The sequence below is a fragment of the Cervus canadensis genome, chromosome 10 (genome assembly GCF_019320065.1).
Source record: "Cervus canadensis isolate Bull #8, Minnesota chromosome 10, ASM1932006v1, whole genome shotgun sequence".
In the NCBI taxonomy this organism is placed as follows: Eukaryota; Metazoa; Chordata; class Mammalia; order Artiodactyla; family Cervidae; genus Cervus; species Cervus canadensis.
Genome location: NC_057395.1, coordinates 40,248,379 through 40,265,186, shown reverse-complemented (window position 1 = coordinate 40,265,186; position 16,808 = coordinate 40,248,379). Strand labels below are relative to the sequence as shown.

At 46.2% G+C, this 16,808-nt stretch overlaps 1 protein-coding gene across 2 annotated transcripts in view; it reads right to left on the bottom strand.

Moving 5' to 3' along the window:
• Positions 1-2,095: 2,095 nt before the first annotated feature.
• The window catches only part of DTD1 (D-aminoacyl-tRNA deacylase 1), a 77,483-nt gene continuing 62,770 nt past the window's right edge, over positions 2,096-16,808 (bottom strand). For both annotated transcript variants that reach the window (XM_043479489.1, XM_043479490.1), the window contains 2 exons: positions 12,420-12,587; positions 2,096-2,652 (listed from right to left, as the gene is read on the bottom strand). In XM_043479489.1, coding sequence (XP_043335424.1) covers positions 12,435-12,587 — 153 coding nt within the window. In that variant the 3' untranslated portion in view covers positions 2,096-2,652; positions 12,420-12,434. The remainder of the gene's footprint in view (positions 2,653-12,419; positions 12,588-16,808) is intronic.

The window sequence follows — 16,808 nt, the reverse complement described above, 5'->3', positions numbered from 1 at the left end:
TGTAGCCACTTGTCTCACCGTAAGAGTTGGAAATGACCTTCAGCAGGAGAGTAGGAGCTTGGGGAAGGCAGGGATGAACAGCCTCTCTGAGGCAGTGGAGGATGTCGTGGGGTTTCTTCCTGAGCTTTCATGTTTCCTTCCTAACCTCGCCTTGCAGTCAGACCTGACCCTCCAGCTGGCCGTTAAGTGTGTACACGCGCCTCTGGGGCTGCCCAGAGTTGAAAGCGACCTTCAAGATGACGGAAAAGCATTCTTCCACCCGATGCTACAAAAGCATCCAACATTTTCTGACATCTACCATCTTCCCTGCACACTGTGAGGGAGGGGAGATGTTTAAAAACACGGTTGGCTCTCCATATCTGAGGATGACCACTGCGTAGAGGACCGACTGTCCCACATCATCTTACATAAGGGACTGGAGCACGTACTCTGGTCCTGGACTGTGATGAAAATAAACAAAGCTCTTCCCCTACACAAGCAGGCTCAGAACTTCTGCTCTAGCGCTCTCAACATCGCCATCCCCTGTTGCATGGTGTGGTTGCATCCATCAAGGCAGCATCTGTGTTAATGACACTTAAACTCACTGCTCCACTTTTGTTTCTGACCCAGCGTCTCTTTCACGTCCTTCAGATATTCAGAGTTAGTTTTTGCCCCTTCAGCTCATCTCCCTTTATGGTTTTCAGACCCTTAAAACCGAGTTGACCACATGCTACTGCTCATACTCAGGTCTGTCTGAGTTCCTCTGAGCTGGGATCCAGGAACTGGGTTATGAGCGATGAGCCTCATGTTTCATCACCATCCGTATGTCAGGCACACAGGCTCTCCTGTCTGTACAGACAGGCTGTAGCTCTTCACTCAGCATGAGCTGCTGGTGATCAAATGCTATGGCAAGAAACCCCTGACAGATATGTTCAGCAAGTCCACTGCCCTACAACCGAGTCTACAAAACTGGAGATTCACTCTGTAAAAGCTGACTTAGACAAGAGAAACAGGACAGCTTCCTGGACCTCAATGCCTGTGAGCTGGAGAAGCGACCATAAACTGCATCTGGGTCACCATGATTTCAAACCAAGAGGTTTACACCACTGCAGATTTGAATGGACCATCTGGATACTGAACAATCTGCACTGGGTCAGAATAAAGCAATTCAGCAAGCCCCTTTCCAACTCTAAGTTCCAAGTACTTGGATGTACAGAGGAGATATGATTTGAACTTTTCTCCCTCTCATATTTTCTAGCTATGTTCTTGTTTGAAGCAGACAACTGGATCAGAGAACAGGGGCTGAGAAATTATTATAAAGCGACAGAGTGTCAGCATTACCCAGCTATGGCCTTATCATCCTAAATGTGACTCCTCTCATCTGATCTCAGAAGCTAAGCAGAGTTGGGCTTGGTTAGGACTTGGATGGGAGATTGCCTGGGAACACCAGGTGCCGTGAGCTTTTAGAAAAGTTTCAGCATCACCAAAATGCCAAATAAGGATGTCTCTTCTATACTTAGGCAAGAAGTATTTCAAGAGAAGATAACTGTATAAGCATTAGTATATTACAGATATGCTATATAAATGTATATTATGTATGGTAATATATGATTATTATTGACATCATATAATGTCTAAAAATGATCACTATTGTTGTACCACTAGATCAAACTTAACTGAGAAACCCTTTACCAGACATGGTTCTTCCTTCACGTTGCTAAGGGGACTCGGACACCCAGAAACCAGGCGGCTCCTGGGAAAAGGTCATTTGTGTGGTCTGACATGGTGGGGCTTCCCCCTGCTATGTCCCAGAGGTGGACAAACCAGATACAGAGCATGTGGTGTCAGTCACCTGGCCTTTCTGAAGAGGATTCCCTTCACAGGCACATTCCCCTTTGCTGCTACTTAGTGTCCAAGGAAAATGGCACCAACTATAAATCACCATAGACAGGCTCTCACCATAGAAGCAGGAGCTTGTGTGGACCCTGAGGGAAGGCCCCCTGCAAAAGGGTTATCTGAAAAGACGTGCATGTATATAGAGAAGGGTCAGACACGTCATATTTCTACAGACACAATCCTTAAGAAGAAACATAGCAGAATTTAGCTAAGAATAAAGTGGTTTGTTGAGCTTTGGAGTTTATTTCTTTTTAGAAAAAAAGAGAAAATTTGTAAGATGCAAAGGTCTCACATAATGTATTATCATGGACAACTGTTCTCTTTACACCCTAACATGAGCCCTGGCCTAGCCAGTGTTGGGAAAAACATGGACAGTGTGACCGCATTTGGGACCCATCATGGACACTCAGAAATATACCACAGGGTGAAAGGAGGACTCGATGACAAGTGATGTTGGGCCAGCCTGTTCCAAAACCAAGCCGAGAATCAAAGGAACCAACGCGGCCTTCCTGAGGGGACCCTTAGGTGTGTTCCTTGCTGCCCTGTGCATGGGGCATCTTCCCCACCCTGGCAGCACCCATCTCCTCTATTAAGCCACAGCAGCAACAAAAAACGGTAACGCTCCTTTGGTGGTTTTTTTGTGTGTGTTTTTGTAGGTTCCCAGTTTCTTATTTCCATCTTCCTTTTCAGGATTCAGGTCCAAGTCTTTAAAGTAGTATAGGTGCCTAGCATCTTTCATGGATTTTTCAGGATCCAGTTCTGCCCAATGATAATGCACTAAAAAGAACAAAGATAAGACATATTACTCAGAAGGGTCCCAAAATTTGCTTTCAAATCATATTAAAATACATGACCAAGCATAACAAAACAGCTGGAGATATCCTTTCAAGTTTATACAACAAGAGAATGACTGTTTTTTTTTACCTTACTGTGAGAAATGTGCCATGTTGTCATGTATCAATCCTAATACCTCTCACCAAAGAGATGCCAATTTATCAGAACTTCATCCTTAGAGCTCAAAAAGACACCAACCAAGTAGGTGAAATTAAACAACACACTTCTGAACGGTCTTTGTATCCAAGAGAAGTCACATGGCAAATCAGAAAACATTTTAAAGTGAGTGAAAATACAACAATCAAAATTTGTGAAATTCATAGTATCAAATGCTTATTACATTAGAAAATAAGAAAACTTTCAAGTCAATAATTGGAGTTTCTATCTTAAGGAATTAAAAGAATAAAAGCAAAGTAAACCCAAAACAAGCAGGAGAAGGGGAATAACAAGAGCAGGAAGTAATGAAATTTCAAACAGAAAAACAAAAGAGAAAATTTTTTAAAAAGATGAATAAAACTAATATACTTCTTGCTAGACTTATCAAGAAAAAAAGAGAGGAAACAAGTTATGAGTATCAGGAATCAAAGAGGCAACAGCAGAACATTTTACAGACATTAAAAGAATAAAAAGGATATATTGCAACTTTATGCCCACAAATTAGATATGGATAAAATGGATAAATAACTTGAAAAAAATACAAGGCTCATTTCCAAATCCTTTTAACAATGAGGGAGACAGAGGGATTGGGAACCTAAAGAAAGCATAGAAACAGGGTACAAACTAAATGCTTGTTCTTGGGATATTTTTTATATTGCTCAAAGGAGGGTAGGTTCTTCAGTATAGAATGCCCAAGTGTCTTCCTTGGCAATTCTGAGAATTTCCTTTCGCAATTCTGAGCCTACAACAAAAGCCAGATGGTCATGCCAAGATTGATATGGCAAGCATCTGTCATCCAATTCAGTTCAGTTCAGTTCAATCGCTCAGTCGTGTCTGACTCTTGCGACCCCATGAACCACGGCACGCCAGGCCTCCCTGTCCATCACCAACACCCGGAGTTCACCCAAACCCACGTCCATTGAGTTGGTGATGCCATCCAACCATTTCATCCTCTGTTGTCCCCTTCTCCTCCTGTCCTCAATCTTTCCCAGCATCAGGGTCTTTTCAAATGAGTCAGCTCTTCGCATCAGGTGGCCAAAGTACTGGAGTTTCAGATTCAACATCAGTCCTTCCAATGAACACTCAGGACTGATCTCCTTTAGGATGGACTGGTTGATCTCCCTGTAGTCCAAGGGACTCTCAAGAGTCTTCTCCAACACCACAGTTCAAAAGCATCAATTCTTCAGCACTCAGCTTTCTTTATAGTCCAACTTTCACATCCATACACGACTACTGGAAAAACCATAGCCTTGACCTTTGTTGACAAAGTAATGTCTCTGCTTTTTAATATGCTGTCTACATGGGTCATAACTTTCCTTCCAAGGAGTAAGCGTCTTTTAATTTCATGGCTGCAATCACCATCTGCAGTGATCTTGGAGCCCAGAAAAATAAAGTCAGCCACCGTTTCCCCATCTATTGGCCACGAAGTGATGGGACTGGATGCCATGATCTTAGTTTTCTGAATGTTGATCTTTAAGCCAACTTTTTCACTCTCCTCTTTCACTTTCATCAAGAGACTCTTTAGTTCTTCACTTTCTGCCATAAGGGTGGTGTCATCTGTGTATCTGAGGTTATTGATATTTCTCTCAGTAATCTTGATTCCAGCTTGTGCTTCCTCCAGCCCAGTGTTTCTCATGATGTACTCTGCACATAAGCTAAATAAGCAGGGTGACAATATAAAGCCTTGACATACTCTGTTCCCGATTTGGAACCAGTCTGTTGTTCCATGTCCAGTTCTAACTGTTGCTTCTTGATTTGCCATCCAAGTTTAACTAAATCCCAGACTTAACAGAGCAGTTTCTATCCCCTCAGATCTAAATTAATTGGATGAACTGCAGTAAAAGCAGAAGTACAGTAGTTTATACACAGAGATGCCGCATCTGTGAACATGCTTCCAACAGATGTACTCAACACAGGTCACACTCTTAGGAAAGGGCCATATTATGAGCAGATGTCTCAATGGAATTATCAGCCTTCCATTCCAGAGCCCAGCTTGACAATGAAGTTCATAGGCCCACAAAGGGAAGACTTGTTTGAACTGCAGCTTGTCCAAGTTCTTTAGGTCTATCTGGACACACATGAGGAATCAAAATTTCCTCCAGGTCAACCCTCATGCTCTGAAACCCACCTGCCACAGTTCTGTACTACATCGTAACCGATACCTGAAAAATCACAAAGGCAATACATAACTTAATTTCCAGAGACCATAATACTTCCATTTTACAGTCAAGAAAAGTAACCTACTTGCTCCTATATTTCAATCAAGATATTAACCCAAACTTAAGAGCCTGGGCCTTTCAATACCTCTTTTCTCACCTGCAATGCTAGTAACTAAAATCCTGAAACTAGTTTCCATGTCCCATCTTTGGGGAACTCCACCTTCCTGGCATAGATTAAAACCTTTGTTTTTGAACTTAAAATGAGCTTTGGGAAACTGTTTGAATACATTATTCTTTTACGTTTACTACCATTAAATATTCTACATTTTAATGAACTGTGATAATAAATTTATGCTTCAAGCACCCAATGTGCAGATGAAAATGATAAGGTTTATTACACAAGAATAAACAATCCAGAAAGTGCTCATGATATTCTCCTTGATGGTAAACACAGGTCACATTATACCTACAGTATGTCTCTAACTTTGTAAACTTAGAAAGACATAGAATTATCTGCTTAGAGAAAACATAAAAGCATTAAGAAGTGTCTAGTAACTTGGCACCACTATTTCATGACCTTATGAAAGAAAGCTGCTGGGGTGGTTCTCCTTCATTGCCTTCAAACGTTGGCGGGGGGGAAGAGTCCAGGGTCAGGAACAAGGGATCCTTCAACAGCCTGTATGAACCCTGAGTCTCTCAAAGATGCTGACTTCCAGCTGACCTGTTTCTGGTTTTAAGCCTTTTGAGCAACCAGAAGATGTGAGTGCCAGAGTCAGAACATACACACCACAGACCTGCTCTCCAAACCACTGTCAAAAGAACCTAGTTTCATTTATTTTTATTTAGTTCTGGTCACGGCTGGAAACTAACATGAGCTCATTGACACAGAAAAAGCAGGCTGCTCCATGCAAAACTTAAGCTATTGGGAAGTCAGTGTTATCGATGAAGGATTCGTGCAGCCCGTCTAGCATGTTAGGGACCCCAGTAAGGCCTGCGGCATGCTCTCAGGGCAGACACTCTTCCTGTGCACGAGTTCTGTGGGTCCTGGCTTGGCACTGAGAACATAGGGACAATGGTGTCATTTCTAACTGAGAAAGGAAAGCTTAGTGTGAACTAATAAGGCAAGCAGGGGAAAAAATAAAACTGATGTCATTTGATCATGGAAGGAACAAACTCTGACAGCAGTTAGTTTTTATTCTTTGCTTTAAATTCTGCCCCATGTATTTCTAATGCATACTTGTTCGTATTTAACCACACCCATAGTGGCTCAGATGACGGTCTCAAAACCTTACTTTGATCCCTCTAAGCTAGTGCCACCCAAAAGAACTTTTTGCAGTGACAGACTGTTGTCTATCAGCTCCGTGCAATGTGGCAGCCACCAGCTGCATGTAGCCACTGTGCACTTGAAATGTGGCTACTGTGACTAAGGAAATTAAACTTATATTTAATTTTAATTAATTTACATTTAAATATGCACAGGCAAGTAGTATCTACTGTATTAGCACACTCCAGGTTATCAGCAACCTTAGCTCTGTACTTGAGCAATAAACAGAATCAATTATTATGGACAGTCTTGCCGATTTGTTTCTAATAAATAAGGCAACTAAGGTGCAAGCCTGGGCAGGAAGTAAATCCAACCCCCCTGCCAGTAAAGTGACATAATATGCCTGCTCCTGTATAATATCTGCATCCTATATAACAAAGACCACAACAACACTTGTGGTTTGGGACCAATAACCTCCTCCCAACAAGAGGAGAGAAAACAGGGCAGAAAATAACATTGGAAGAAACACTCCTTAAAATTTCCCAGATGTATTGAAAGACATGCATTTATAGATTCCAGAAGTTCAGGAAGCCCAAAGCAATCATCAGAATGAGGCTTAAATATTTAAAACAAGATGCTGGAATTGTCAGACAAGGAAAAGTAACTACAATTAATATGTTAAGGGCTCTACTGGGAAGAGTAGACAACTCTTGAGAAAAGACAGGTAATGTATGCAGAAAGACAGAAGCTCCAGAAAGGATCAAAAGGAAAGGGAGAGAGCTTCCCGTGGGCTCATCAGCCCCAGGAGAAGTCGGTGGGCTTGAAGAAGGTCAACATAGACTTCCAAACTGAACTGCCAACAGAGAGAGAAAGGAGTGGGGGGAAAGGAACTGACTGTCCAGGAACCTTGGGGAAACTGCACAAGGGGTAACATACACAAAACCAGATTCCAGGAGGACAAGGTGGAAAGAGCAGAGAAGTAATGATGGCCAAGAACAGCCCAGACACCAAATCACAGACCCAGGAAGCTCAGAGCATATCCATCAAGAACCACACTGGGGCAGATCACAAGCAAACTGCAAAAAATGAAGAGAAAATCTTGAAAGAAGCTGTGGGTGGAGTGGGAGGAGAGGCACAGGTTACCTGCAGCAGAACAAGATGCTGAGTTACACAGGACTTCTCAGGAGAGACTGAGCCAGCAAGGAGAGAGTGGGATGAGAGATCTAAAATGTCCAAGCAAGAAAACCACCACCAATCTAGAATTCTATACCAACAAAACTATCCTTCAAAAGTGAAAGGGAAACAAAGGCTTGGTTTGATACACAAGAAACACCAAGGAAGTTCTCAGGCAGAAGGAACATGACACAGGTCAGAAACTTGGATTCACATAATGAAAGGAAGCATATCCCCTGACCAGGGATGGAGCCCATGCCCCCTGCAGTGGAAGCACAGAGCCCTACCCAGTGGGCTACCAGGGAAGTCCCCAGATCTGTTCTTTGTCTTATTCTTGGTTCATCTAAAAAAAGTATCTATAACATAATAATAGGTAATGCACCGGGCTGTGGAACACATGGAAGGCGACATGAGTGATACAGCATCGCTAAGGTCTGGGAGCCGCTGCCGTGAGGCACCTGCACAAGTAAGGTGGCCAGGCTGTTTGAGGATGGGCTCAGATTAGTGAAAAATGTATACTGCAAACTCTAGGGAAACCACTGGGAAAAGGTTGTTTAAAGTTAAAAAAATAAAATAAAAACACTATCGCAGGCACAGAGTGTCTTATACCATGAAACATCAGCATAGGGAAGGAAAAAATAACAAGAATGCTGACACAGGGAAGCACAGTAAAGTTCAGGAATGAGAGATCCCACCTTCACCAGGGAAACAGCAGCAGAAAGTGACAAGATAGCCTTCTACAGAGCATACACACACACACACACACACACACACACACACACACACAACTGCTCTAGCGCATTAGAAAGAAATGTGCTCTGCCAGGACTCATCTCACTATGCAAAGGTTAAGTTGGAAAAGCACATGGATGGCAGCATCCAAAACATTTTCCTTGTTTGGTTTCGAGGGCTGAAACCTCAGGACAGAAATGCGGGTGCTGGCCAGGAGTGCCTCTCTCACACCCTCCCAGTGGCAGCTGGGTTGATGCTCAAATGAGGGAACACTGCAGCCTGTAGTCCCAAGTGGAAACCACATTCTTTTTCATGGGCAGTAGCCCTGATACCTTTAGCCATGGGCCAGAAAGACGGTAACTGAACTGTGGCCTCACAGGAAACCTTGGATCCTCCCAGCACAGTGAGAAGCCTGAGGAACGAGATGGAGGACAAAAGAGGAGCTGATTTTAGCAGTTTCACGTCCATTAGGTAAGATAAGGAACATCTGCCGTATGACAGAGGCGGTGACACCCTGGGAATGTCCTCTGAACCAAGGGGGCTTGGGTTCATTTGCAAAGAAACACTTGCCCAAGATCCTGCAGCCTCTCACTCCATCTTCTCTTGCCTTTTCTTTCTCTCTCAAGCCTCGGAAATTCAGAGCTGCTCCCCTTCAGGCCTGTGATACTCCTGAGGGCACTTGTTTTTAAAGAAAAGTAAACAAAACCCACAGCAAATGAAAACCACAGCTGCCCTCATTGTGGGGAGGTGGGGGGACTGTTTTCCTGTAGAGCAAGGTAGATGGCAAGGTCACCTTCCATCTGTCACCACCAGTCAGCTCTTACAGACTTCTGGACACTGGGTGGTAGTTCTGGGAGGAGCGGCTGGGATGACACATTTCAGCAGAAGGGGCAGCACAGGTCTGCAGTCAGCAAACCCCCAATACACCTGTGGAGACCCCTGTAGGGCCTACAAATCTGGAAGCGCCCCCTGGTCTTCACCTGGTGTGGGTGTCTCAGAGGACGCCCCCCCCTCAATTCACACCTGCACCAGCCACAGGGTCTCTGCCGCCATCTCCAGTGTGAATAACTGCAGCTGGACCCCCATCTTAAACGGTCAGGAAAGAAGGTTTCACTTCAGGCTCCTGATCCAAAACCCAGCAGCTGTAGTTACATTCATATAAATGTACCTTCAACATCTTCATGGACCCGTCTACACTGCCTCAAGAGCCTCCATCCCATGAGCAGCAGCAGCTGGATCCTGAAGGCTCAGTGAGTCTGTCTCCTATGGTGCCAGCACCTGGGCCCCACACGCAGTCCCCAGAGACCCTGGCCAACCTGGCAACACCTCGGTCTCTAGCACCACAGACCCCTCGAGGCTCACCCAGACACCTGACGAAGTCACAGCCGAGACCTGCAAGGCCTGTCAGTGCTCGTCAAGGGCTGAGGTCGTGAGACCTCTGGCTGCCTGGACGCAGCTGACCACTCAGCCTCTGGGGCTCACCTCCCCTCCATGGAGACCCACGGTCGGCCCAGGGGACCCAATGCAGTTCCTTCGCACCCTCCCAGGGCAGGCAAGACCGCCCCTCAGCGCCTCTGCCACATCTTGGTGGCCACGTCTTGCCGAGGGGACCTGGAGGCACCCTGCACGGCAGGCTCGTCCACACGGGGTCCCCATCCACCCTGTCCGCTGGGCATGGTGGCTCATGCCTGCCCACCTTTCCCAGCACTGCTGAACTCCACTCACTTAGTTCACAGAAGAAAAACCAAGGAAGCAGAAATGACATAACTTACTCACTGTCACACGGAAACTGGTAGGATGCAGGTAAGACCCTGATGAAGTTCTGAGTCACGGCTGGACCCACTTACTTAGCATAATCGGAAAACTAACTTCAAGAGCCGCCCAGCACATTGCCTTTATGTGACCCGTCACCCCCGGATTTAGGATTTCTGGACGGATTGTAAGTCACAGGCGGTAGCAGTATTATAACAACAAAACTGACTGTATCAATGATGATCACGTCCTCATTAGGTCTTGGAAGAGGTGGGAATGGAAGTTTTACACATATATGCCACATAAAAGGTTACTGTGTGTTCATGAATATTGAACATTACTTATATACCAAATTTCAGGTTCAGAAGACCCCCTTCTGAGGACAGTGAAAAAGCTGGCTTAAAACTCAGCATTCAAAAAACAAAGATCACAGCATCCGGTCCCAACACTTCATGGCAAATAGAAGGGGAAAATGTGGAAGCAGTGTCTATAGATTTTATTTTCTTGGGCTTCAAAATCACTGCAGATGGTGACTGCAGCCATGAAATTAAAAAACACTTGCTCCTTGCTATGCGTTTTTTAAAGAAGAAAAGCTATGACAAACCTAGACAGCATATTAAAAAGCAGAGACGTTACTTTGCCAACAAAGTCTGTATAGTCAAAGCTATGGTTTTTCCAGTGGTCATCTCTGGATATGACAGTACCATAAAGAAGACTGAGTGCTGAAGAACTGGTGCTTTTGAACTGTGGTGTTGGAGAAGACTCTCGAGAGTCCCTTGGACTGCAAGAGATCAAACCAATCAATCCTAAAGGAAATCAACTCTGAAATTCACTGGAAGGACTGATGCCGAAACTGAAGCTCCAATACTTTGGCCACCTGATGTGAAGAACTGACTCACTGGAGAAGATCCTGATGCTGGGAAACAGTGAAGGCAGGAGAAGGGGACAACAGAGGACGAGATGGTTGAATGGCATCACCAACTCAATGGACATGAGTTTGAGCAAGCTCCAGGAGATGGTGAAGGGCAGGGAAGCCTGGCATGCTGCAGTCCATGGGGATCACAAAGAGTCAGACACAACTGAGTGACTGAACAACAACAAAACTTATACCAACTGTTTCAGTTCATGAATAAAAACCAGGGGCCTTAGGTCAGAGCATCAAGTTCCAGAACAAGGTGGGGTTTGTGATGATGACAAATGAGGTCGAGCATGAAGGCACTTCCCTCCAACTCTGGCTTCACGTTCACGTGTGTGTGACACACGTGAGCCCAGATCAGTGGACATGGCTGTCACCTCCCCATAGTGACACTCTGACAAAACACGGAGCCTGGGCCAAGTCAACAGGACCTACAGGACTGACCATCCCGCATGGCCCCCTCACAACATGGCTTAGCAACCCCACCTCTTCCAAGATCCCCCCATCCTGCCTGTCTTCGAGCTGGCTCCACCGCACCTGGGCACACCTACAGGCTCAGCTCATTCTCTCCGTGCTGGCAGTGGGTATCCTAACAGACACGCCACAGGCAGACCCCCAGGCACCCCACTCCAGAGGCAGAAGCCATGCCCCAGATGTTCTCTCACCATGTGGCATCTTCAGGGCGAACCCACAGGCGGACTTGATCTGAACCACAGTTTACAGGCCAAAGGCTCCGAACCACACACCCAGCCCTTGATCACGTGCATTCTGCAGCTGCCTCACCACTGGCCTGTCACCTCCAGCCCGCTCCTGAGGGCTGTTGGGGTCACCTTTCTAAAATGGGACCTGACTGTGTCACTTGTGCACTTGACAGCTCTCAGAGCTTCCCCAGGACCCCAGGACAAAACCCAGGGGGCTCAGAGGTGTCCACCAGACTCACCATGGCCTGAACTGTTCTGGGCCCCTGCCTCAGACAAGCATCCGGATAGCAGCCTATGAGCCCGCTCTCCAGCCTCTGCCTGCGCCCCCCTGTCCAGGCCACCCCAACACGCACACCTGCTCTCCTCTCAGCTGGGCAGCTAGGTGCCCTTGCCCCCTTCACCCCATTTCCACAGGCCCCTCAAGGTCCTGCCCCTCAACCTGAGCCAAGGGCCATCAGGCAGTGGGGACAACAAGCCCATGGCCTTTAGGCAGGGAGTTGGACCCAAAGCTACAGGGAATCCCCTGGAACATGAGTGGGCAGCGCCAGGAGGGTGTGGTGAAGGACAACAGGTGAGAGGTCACACAAGGTGCCAGATGCAACTCCACCACATACTCAGCTTCCAAGAGGAAAGTGTAGAAGTGGGAGCTCGAGTCTGGAACACTCTAGTAGCATTAACACCCATAGCGGTCAGCTGATGCAGGTGCATCTCAGCTCTTCTTTCCACCTTGGAGGGCAGCAGGATTTCAGGCGACCACAAGCAAACATCCATAAAACACTGCCATAAGCCGTCCCATCCTCCATCCCTGACCGGTGCCCCCACGTAAGAAGACCACGCAGCCCGAGGAGGCCACCCTACCTGCGTCCAGCCCACCTACGGCTCCCGCTCTGAGGACACGTCCCCCTCGGCCCCGCTGCTGGCACTGCGGTCTTCCTTGCGGGGAGCGCTTCTCTCCTTGCTTGACTCAGAAGGCCCTTTGGCTCTGGTTTTTTCTTTCCTCTGCTGCTGCTTTTCAAGCTTTGACAGCTGGTTATAAAAAAAAAGAAAGAAAGAATTATTTTACAAATGTAAACTCATGCCTGTACGTCCAAAACACCAATGGCCTCACAGGCAGCGACCACGGACAATGACTTTTGTCTGATAATGTGGGGTATCACATTGGCTCTGACACACCAGATCTCATACCAGGTGTCCATCCATCCGATACCAGATGCATCAGATCTCCGTCAGACCCTCCCCACAGCTCAGACTGTCCCAGGGTGTGTGGGAAGGGTCCACTCATAGGCTGCTCTGACAGGCTGAGCAGAAAAGGCTTTTAGTCTAGTTTATAGTTTAGCTATTTTTTTCTTTCATGGCTCTATAGCTTTTTCTCACAGGCAGATTGTCTTCCTGTTCACTGTTTTCTAAAGAGTGATAAGCTCTTCAGATAAGCTCACTCTCCTATTTGCTGAAGGTAAGAGAAGCTGTGACACAAACCATGCAGACATCCCCTTGGCTCTCAGTTTGTCCTGAGACTCATCCGTGGTCTAGGCCCTGGTGTTCGCAATGGGCTGCATGGCAGCTATCTGGAGATGTTGCCATGGGGCCCTTGCACATGTCCCCCAGGCCACCTGAGGCCACCCGAGGCCACTTCTGCCCTTCTGGGTGCCTCCCCAGCTGGTTCAGAGACCACAACCAGACGGTGGGAAGACAGATCCGCTGAAACTCTTGAGCAACACCCAGCACTCCAGAAAGGCGTGCTGAGAAACTCATCTGAGGAGATGGACCAAGCTGTGGCCAGAGGATTTTCTTGGACCAGAAGAGCCATCTGTGACAAAGCCTGACACCCAGGTTCATGGGCCTCCCAGGCCAAGACTGCAAACATTTTCCTGTTCATGTGGAAAAGGGGGAACCTGAAGGGCTGGCTGCTCCCCACTGGTCTCTGCCCCAAGCCCAGAGACATGAAGAAAAGTCACTGTAAGCAACTGCCAGATCCATGCTTTTCTATTCTTAGACTCTGAGCTAAACCTTTAGACAGATCAACAATCAGCAGCTTTCAATTTGGTCCAGAAAACCAAATTTATTACTGGCTGACTTTCTCCCCCTACTCCCACTCAAGGTGCCTGAACAACTGCAGTAAACAGCTGGGTTGGTTAAGCAGGGAATTCAACTTTGTGAACAAAGGCTTCTCTTCCCCTTTGACCTGGTGACTCTCTTCCCAGAAAGCTCCCTGGGATAAACTCCCTCTCGTGTGCGCAGGAAAGGCACCCTGGCATGTGCACTGTGGTACTAATGTATTAGCAAGAACCTAGAAACAACCCAGATGTCCACCGATAGGAGGATAGATCACTAGAACGTGGCACAGTCACACATTCTCGAGTGATCCTCTAGAGCAGATGGACACGGATCAACATGGGTAAGTCTTTAAACCCAGTTTATAGTCAATACAAACCAATGTCAGTTTCAGAAGCCTTAATGGCAGGATTTCATTTTGGCAAAACACTAAGTGTTGCTAACAGGCAGATGTAAGAAGGGCTTGGAGAGTACAAACCAAAGTCAGTTCACTAGCTAACTTCGAGGAGAAAGAGCAGAGCATGGTATCACAGTAGAATGAATACATACGGGCTCCAACCGTAACTGTTGGCTTAACTTCTATAAAAACAAAACCAGCTCTAGAACAGGGCTGCTGACCACTGCCAGACGTGAAATGCTTGCTACTGGAACTCAGACCAGAGATGATAAGATTCGTGCCAGGACATAAATGAACACATGGCTTTCTTCGTCAGCAAAGTCTGACTGTAAAGAAATACCACCACTGAACTGTGTGCTTAGAAGCCATGCTGAGCTTCTCCAGCCTGAGCTCTATGACCTGCCGTGGCCTGGCAACAAACAGCTCAAGGACAGATGCTGTGAGCAGGATGGTTTTAGGCAGAGAAGACACAAAGTTTTTTTTTTAATTAAGATATAATTGGCAGACAACATTATATTAGTTTTAGGTGTGATGGCAAAATAAGAAGGTTAGCATTTTACACATATGAGTAGAGGCTACACAGAGCTCCTTGCCCTCTGTCCCTCTGCACTATTATGTTTCCATAAATGATTATTTTCTTCTCTGTGCTTTTCTACCACAGATGTGGGAGGACCATCCTTCATCAAGATGCCAGCTGGGCTTCCCCAGAGGCTCAATGGGTAAAGAATCTGCCTGCCAATGAAGGAGAGATGGGTTTGATCCCTGGGTCAGGAAAATCCCCTGGAGAAGGAAAAGGCAACCCATTCCAGTGTTCTTGCCTGGAAAATTCCATGGACAGAGGGAGCCTGGTGGGCTACAGTCCAGAGGGTCAGAAAAAGTCAAACACAACTGAGTGACTAGGCATGTGCACACACACATACACACACAAGATGCCACCCTTCCTTCCTTGTTTCCCTTTTGGCGCTCTTTCCTCTATGAAATGATTAGGACAGGAAATGGGGCCCATCTGTCTTGCTCTTTTTCTTGTAAAATGATCTTGGATGCACAACATGAATGTATATGACCATATTGAACTATACACTTTAAAATGGGCAGGATGTTAAATTTTATGTTGTGTGTATCTTACAACTAAAATAATTTTTACTGAGACATAATTGACATATAACATTATATCAGTTTCAGGTGTACAACGGGATTCTGTACTTGTATATAGTGCAAAAAGATCATCACAGTAAGTCTAGTTACCATCCACCACCAAAATAATGTTTAACAACCTTAGAAAACATGATGTTGGCAATCCATACGGGACCCCCTTCCTATTTTTCACGTCATTAGGTTATGGAATCCAAACATCTAGAAATCAACATTCGGCAGTGAACTGTGATAAGCTGCTGCCAGCACTTTATATTCACATCAGTGTCTGTACGCACGTTGATAGGTGTGTGTTCTACATGTACATGTCTGCAGGCAGATGGATACTTATACACATCTATATAACTGTGAATATGTTCCAAGCTAGCCTCTGAGAAAGCATGATTTTTATTCCCCAAAGAGGACCTCTTGGTTTTGGTTCCCCTGTTTAGAGGTAAATACACAACAATGTGGCCATCTCCAGTGACACAAGCAGACCAAGGCTCTGAGATGCTGAGAGTCCATTACACACAAAGGCTTGTTTGTGATCCTGTTATCTGCCTCCCACTCTTTAACACTGTGGAGAAACCAGATCCTGGCCAGATGACAGGGAACAATTCCCAGTAAAAGCAGGCTTCCTAAGGGTCCTCAGGTCCCCACATAGCCCATCCAATTCTGCACTGACCCAGGGGTGCCATCAACACCAACGGAAACTGCGGGAGCATCCGCGTGACCTTCCACCCCAGCCCTGTGCCCACTGCCCTGGACCAAGCTTGTGGATCACGTGTGACAATTACTGCAGCAACAGGCACAGCCCGACTTTCTGTAAAGGATGTGATGCTGACTCTTTCATTATTTATCTTAAAACAACCCCGACCACACATGGCTCCATGCCTCAGAGTAAAAGTTCTCTATGAGAACATTGTGAACTAACCTAATAAATTTAAGCCTTTTCTCGGAAAAACTTGGAATTCAATGCAGCCAGAATGTGGAATTTACATCTCAAGGCAAGAAAGCGGTGGATTTTTTTCTTTTTTTTTTTTTTAGGAAACAAATGAGAAAGAAAAAGGAGAAAAGGGGTGCTGCATACAGACTCCTGTAGCACGCTGTGGCTTTCAAGTTAATGAGGACACAAACGTCAAGGAAAATATAAACCACAACAGGCCTGTGGGGACACAACCTACAACACCGCGATGGAGGACTTTTGCTTTTCGTTTTTTCATTTTTAAGATTTTTTATTTTATTTTTGGCTGCGCTGGATCTTCGTTTCTGTTGTGGGCCTTCTCTGGTTGAGGTGAGGGGGGCGACTCTTGGCTGTGTGCAGTCGCTTCTCTTGCTGCAGAGCACACGCTCCAGGCACGCACGCTTCAGCAGCTGCAGCTCACGGCCTCAGTAGTCACATTGCACTGGCTTAGTTGCCCCATGGCATGTGGGATCTTCTCAGACCAGGGATGTAACCTGTGTCCCTTGCATTGGCAGGTGGATTCTTAACCACTGGACCACCAGGGAAGCCCTGTTTGCTTGTTTTTTTTTTAAAATCATCTGAAAGGGTCCATTTTGCAAAGCAGACAGTCTGCAAACCATACAGGCTCTAGTGTCTCAAAGTGAAACCCAAACCTTCCAAAGGCAATTCCAGGCCAAGATACCCCCAGGAGCCAGGTAACCGT